Source organism: Priapulus caudatus, unplaced genomic scaffold (assembly GCF_000485595.1).
Source record: "Priapulus caudatus unplaced genomic scaffold, Priapulus_caudatus-5.0.1 Scaffold754, whole genome shotgun sequence".
NCBI classification, from domain to species: Eukaryota; Metazoa; Priapulida; class Priapulimorpha; order Priapulimorphida; family Priapulidae; genus Priapulus; species Priapulus caudatus.
The window spans coordinates 137,222-143,580 of NW_014577815.1; the positions used below are offsets into that span (position 1 = coordinate 137,222).

The 6,359-nt window shown below is 39.3% G+C and overlaps 1 protein-coding gene across 2 annotated transcripts in view; it reads right to left on the bottom strand.

The window, feature by feature from the left end:
* Positions 1-6,359, bottom strand: part of LOC106813304 (putative phosphoenolpyruvate synthase) — a 17,025-nt gene that overhangs the window by 3,127 nt on the left and 7,539 nt on the right. Inside the window, exons 8-19 of one of the 2 annotated variants that reach the window (XM_014817408.1) lie at positions 5,856-5,928; positions 5,117-5,212; positions 4,508-4,690; positions 4,021-4,152; positions 3,140-3,227; positions 2,500-2,747; positions 2,110-2,169; positions 1,737-1,837; positions 1,474-1,609; positions 1,152-1,243; positions 641-719; positions 248-296 (exon numbers count right to left, since the gene is read on the bottom strand). In XM_014817408.1, the coding sequence (XP_014672894.1) occupies positions 248-296; positions 641-719; positions 1,152-1,243; positions 1,474-1,609; positions 1,737-1,837; positions 2,110-2,169; positions 2,500-2,747; positions 3,140-3,227; positions 4,021-4,152; positions 4,508-4,690; positions 5,117-5,212; positions 5,856-5,928 (1,337 nt within the window). The remainder of the gene's footprint in view (positions 1-247; positions 297-640; positions 720-1,151; positions 1,244-1,473; positions 1,610-1,736; positions 1,838-2,109; positions 2,170-2,499; positions 2,748-3,139; positions 3,228-4,020; positions 4,153-4,507; positions 4,691-5,116; positions 5,213-5,855; positions 5,929-6,359) is intronic. The other variant, XM_014817409.1, reaches the window with a different exon arrangement.

Sequence of the window (6,359 nt, forward strand, 5' to 3'; positions counted from 1 at the left end):
TTAACTAATTAATTAATTAATAAAATTTTCAGGATAGGTCAGAAATGGGGTAACTTAGAATTTATTCCATTTTGGTCGTGATCCCGATCCAATTAATTATTTAATTAATTAATTAATTAATTAAATTTTTCACTTAATTAATTAATTAATTAATAAATAAAAATTTTCACAGTGAGAGAATTCAGCTGCCTTGGCGGAGGTCTGCGCTCTCCGAGTGCTCTAGTTATATATGTAATCGTTCTAGTACCTTCTAGATGTGTGGATAAAGACAGCTCTGCGGGCTGATCATCTTCAATCTGTAAATATTAGATTTAGATGATGTTAATGGTGATGGTCATGAAGATCGATGGTGATGATGATGATGACGATGATGATGACGATGATGATAATGATGATGATGATGATGACGATGATGATAATGATGATGATGATGATGATGATGGTGATGACGACGACGACGACGATTTAGAAATTGAACGTTCCATTCTCAATTTCTCAATTGCTAGTTGTACAATTATTGAGCTGGACAATGGCCTTCTAATTACTGGAGGAACGCTGCTTTTTCGGGTTTGTATTTTGTCCGCGTTTTGAAGCTGCATGTATGTTCACCAGCAATGTCATTGTAGGCGTTAAAATTTACCGGCATGGGATATCCGGTGTTTATCTCAGGGAATTGAAAGTTCATCAGAGTTGGCATGAGCTTCCTTCTTCGCATTGCCCTATAACAAATAATAAGTAAAGTTCATTTACTTATAATTTACTTAAAACGTTAAAATATGTATGTCTACGCTACGTTACCTAGAAAGAGTGAGAGGAGGAGTGCAAGAAAAAAAGAAAGAAAAAAAGAAAGAAAAAGAAAGAGAGGACAGGAGAAGGCGAGTGAGAGAGACACGAGAGCTGAGAGAGGGGAGAGGAAGAGAGAGCGCGGAAGAGAGGACGAGAGATGCTGCAAGCGAAAGAGCGAGAGAGTGAGCGAGCGAGAGAGACAGATAGATAAATAGATAGAGAGAGAGAGAGAGAGAGAGGGGGGCAGAGACGGAGACGGAGAGAGAGAAAGATAGAGAGAGAGAGAGAGAGTAGAATCTTTGGTTGCTGTCCGACACCCTAAATATATAAGTAAATATTACGCACCATAACGTAGATCTACTCACTTGTTCAGCAGTCTAGCTGAAGGGTTCTTAATCAACTGTCCAATTTCACGATTGGTCATGAAGAATATCAGCTCTGTGTCGGGAAGGCGACCCTAACATGTAAAGAGCCAGATGATGAAAACCACGGACATGCGAATCTTTATAATAGTTCAACCGTTTTAATTGCAGTGATGGCATGTGATAAAATTAATTGGAAAGCTTTTGGTAATGAAAGCGATGTAAATAGCGGCGATATTTATCGTATAATTTTACACGTTCTGAACCTAAGAATTGTGACTTATTCAGACACGCGAAAATGCGTGTGCAAAAGCACGCAAGGTACCGTGTGTACGAGTAGCTCGGCCAGTCTCGTATATCCCTGCCGCAGATAGTCCATGCCTTTGATCGCGAAGCTTTTTCCATTTTCTCTGTGTCCAACAGCTTCTCTCGCTATTGGTAACAGGAATCGTAGTATGCACCTAATGTAACAAATGCGGGCAGTAAAACAGTAGTAAGTGAATACCTATCATGTGTGCGAGAGTTCAGAAAATGAGCAACAGTTTCGTAACAGTTTAGTAGATGTCACGTTAGATATTCCCTGCTTACTTTCTTATGAAACCAATCGGGGTCTTCACGTTCTCTATTGCCTCGGATTCGGACAGGATTCTCTTCGTGTCTTTCAGTTGATCGGGTGACTTAACCATACGCTGAAATAAGATTCCTTCGTCTTATCATATTTACTCATAGCCGAGTCTGCACCATGTTTCGACTTTCGCGAAAGACACGGCGTTTTGACTCGTATTGCCCCCCCCCCGCGCCGTACGCCCATCAAAACAAGTCGGATAGTTAGATTGTGATTACTACAACAATGCTCGAATGACGCAAACTACCTCGAATGACGTGCTTTAACGTACGTTTAACTGAAATGAAAACTCGTAGAATTTAAACAACGCTAGTACTCGGTCATCTTAATATTTACTTGTAGGCTCTTGACAAACTTTGCGGGTTCCATTCGCCACGGCTTTTCCCAAAGCTCAGACTGCCAAAACCAAGAAGCATTTTTAATACAAGGCTCACCTAAACTAAATGAAAACTGCAGACACATTTAGTTATAAGCGATACTTATATACCATGTATGAAAACTGCATCAACGTCTATTTATAAGTGAAGTTACATTTCTGCAGTTTGAATCCTAGGTGTCCTATAACGCAGATGTGATATGCAATTATAGTCTAATGTATGTAATATACATGTGCATAATAATGTTTATAAAATATCTGTGGTAAATGCTAAACCAAAGTAGGCATTCGTTCCTGCCTATGTATTGCCTAATCTATGAGATAGCCGAAACGATGAAAATTGGTTTCACCTCTCGGACGCATCTGTGTCCGTGAATCTCAATAAATTCGTCGTACAATTTCTTCAGTTTTTCACTTTCATTGGATCTGAGCCATTCAGCCGCCGCTTCCGGTGACAGTGACTGAAAAAAATCGGCCTTTCCGGTGTTCAACACTTCCAGCGCCATCGTTCTTAGTGCAGCGGGAACGTTCGCGCTAAGCACGTCCGGGCAGGTTGAAAGAAGCATTGCGACGTCTGACAGTACCTCGTTAGTGGGTCCTGTCAAAAATATAATTGCAAGTATATAGAGTTCTGATAGATATGAGCAACAATGCGAAAAACCATTAATTACGCGTGTTGTTGATACTACTGACGTAGGTTAACGAGACAGTACAGTACGATAACGAGAATAATGTGCCACTAATGGAACTGCACAAAAACTACGGCCTATGAAAATGAAATCACCGTACAAACTCATGTAAAAAGATTGCTTATATACCCTACAGAATTACTCAATTTTAACTGCTAAATTAAAAAACAAATAAAAACATAATTTCAGACTATTTTTATATTATAACCTATTTATATTTCCATTATTTCATATCAAATCATATTTATAATACATTATTGTAATTATGCTTCCTATATAATCGTTTACAGAAACTGCGAACCTTTGCTACTCTTGCCGGCTAGAGTACTTGTTAAGATAGCCGAGCCGACGGTAGAGGCATTCGTGGCACCTATGTGTAGATCCCATGCCTACAAGCAGATACATCAGCGTCACGAGCACGACAGTCTCATCTACAGGACTTTTTTGAAGTATTACTTGCGCTTGTTACACGATACAAAACGCATACTTTACCTACGATATAGACGACTCTCGTACAGTGACGTGTAAACTCACAGACAACAGACTAACGTCCCTGGATACGTCTCTGAATTATTATTATTATTATTATTATTGTTATTATTACCTCCGCCAAGGGGTTGGCAGGAGGTTACGTTTTCACCGGCGTGTGTTTGTTGGTTTGTGGGTTTGTGCGTTGGTTTGTTTGTGTACAGCCTAATTGAAAAAGTTATAGACGGATTGTCATAAAATGTTCAGGATAGGTCAGAAATGGGGTAACTTAGAATTGATTAGATTTTGGTGGTGATCCGGATCCCATTAATTAATTAATTAAATTTTCAGGATTGGGTCAGAAATTGAGTAACTTAGAATTGATTACATTTTGGTGGTGATCCGGATCCAATTAATTAATTAATTAAATTTTCAGGATAGGTCAGAAATGGGGTAACTTAAAATTGATTACATTTTGGTGGTGATCCGGATCCAATTAATTATTTAATTAATTAATTAATTAATAAAAAATTTCACAGTCAGAGAATTGAGCTGCCTTGGCGGAGGTCTGCGCTCTCCGAGTGCTCTAGTTATTATTATTATTATTATTATTATTATTGTTGTTGTTTGCAACGTAGGGCTATAATTGTTTACAGGTAAATTCACGATAAGTCATCAAAACATAGTATATGTCAGAGAATACGGTAACCCTACGATAGAACTAGCGACGATATCCTTCTCAATATCGTTGTAGAGTGCTAGCGGGTCGCCGATGTTTAAGTCAGCTTTCATGCTCTTCACGCACTCCCATCCGCGTCTCACATATCGGCGCGCTGCAAACAAGTCCTGCCGAACCGAGGGAGAAAGCTAATTAATATTGTTAGGCAAGTGCTTTTAACTATGGTCCATATTATTGAATAATAATAATAATAATAATAATAATAACAATTATTATTATTATTATTATTATTATTATTATTATTACTTTTATTATTATTTTATTCGGTCTTTGTATTATAAGATACAATATGGATGATCTAATTTAACAAATCTACAACCGTTACACGATTGTCTAAGCAAAGTAGATCATACGAGACATCATAAGAGTTCATAGATGATTAACGAGATTATTTGAGCATAATCGAAAAAAGGGGCCAGAATCTAAAATACCTTCCATCCCCGTGAAGACGTTCATACTCACGTAATACACGCACACAGAAGCATACACCTTTCTGTACCACGGCGTGCGTGTGTTGCCATAGCGTCTGTGTACTTCCTCTAATATGTCGTCACCCAAGGGTCGCCCAAAAAACATGATATCGGATTGAACCTTGGCTGCCTCTGTGTTCATTCCAGTTGTGTACTCATTCATGTAGTATCCGCACTAGAATATATACCTAGCTATATGTAGTCACATCGTAAAGTAAATGAGATCGTATTATATTGCTTAAGTAGCAGTATGTGGTGTCGTTTGACGTTTTCTAATTAGACTAATTTCTAGTACATGTATAATTATAATATATTATTTATGTGTATGTGTGTGCGTGCGTGCGCGCCTGCGCGTCATATGTGCGACCGTGATTCAGCGTGCGCGTGCGTCAGCGTGTGTGCATGTGCGTGTGCGCGCGCTTGTGTATGTGTGTGCGCGCGTGCCACATGTGGGAGTGCGTGTACGAGTGCGTGCGGGCGTGTGTGTCCGTGTATAACCGAGGAATTCTTTTATGCCTAGAAAAGGATGTATCCGAACTGGACATCGCACGTGGAACGGCGACATAGCATCTTAAAAAACAATGTGCCATAGAATGCTTACGTTGTAGACATTCAGAAAGAAGTGCATGCAGAACGTCGCTATCATTGTGTCGGCGAAGGATTTGTGACAGTATCCTGCGACATCACTTCGTAAAGCCTGAAATACACGAAATACTTTGCTAGCTAAGTCACACGTCAGTTTATACAATTTCCTTATTAAATCTGCTCATATACTAACACGAGGCATTACGGAAACTCGGAATACGAAAATCCGTTAATAATTTGTAAATTATGATCAATAAACTCGGGATAGGAAACGAAAATTCGCCTTTTAATAAATTGAGTAGAAAATTCTTATGCGAGCATCTGCAATGGGAGTCAATAGAAAAATTGTTATTTACATTATGAAATATTGCGTTACGAATGTTCGTAATATGGTGATGGAAGGGTTTCTAGTGTACCGATCGTCCACGACGAGATATAGCTCGAGTGTCCGTATTCTAATTATAGCAGTCATATGAACTTTTACCAACATTTACGCACATATATAATACAGAGACTATGTCAAGAAGTTGCGTGATATTTAAATTGACACATCGTGATAGACAATTATGAAGTCAATTTACTTGAGGTTATTTGTTTGATGGTATCCGCTCTCTATTTAGAAGTAGGTACCTCTCTTTGTATGATTTCAACAAATAATGATTGCTTTTGCTATATACTGGGCAGGCGCTCATCCAAATCTTAAAAACAGAATTTATTCTATTGCAGTATTTTCTATAATATTTACCCGTACGCACCTGTATGCAACCACTCAAAGTTGTTACGAACATATCTTTAGTCAATGGAGTCATAGCTTGAGGCATCATTTCTCTGAATGAAAAAAAAACGGAAGCTTTATACATTATGCGAAATAAACTTTGCAACATATAGAATGTGCGTGCGTGCGTACGTGTGCGCGCGTGAATGTGGTACGTACGTTTGTGCATACACACGTGTGTGCATAACGTCAGAAACATATAAAGAGAGCGAAAGAAAGCGCGTCTGAGAGAGGAGAGTGAGCGAGTGAGAGAGAGCGCGGGAGGAAGAGAGAGCGACAGAGAGAGCGCGCGAAAGAGGAGAGAGAGCAACGGAGAGGGACAGGAGAGAGAAAGAGAGCGAGGAAGAGAAAGAGAGAGAGAGAGAGAGAGAGAGAGAGAAGAAGAGAGAGAGAGAGAGAGAGAGAGAGAGAGAGAGAGAGAGAGAGAGAGAGAGAGAGAGAGAGAGAGAGAGAGAGAGAGAGAGAGAGAGAGAGAGAGAGAGAG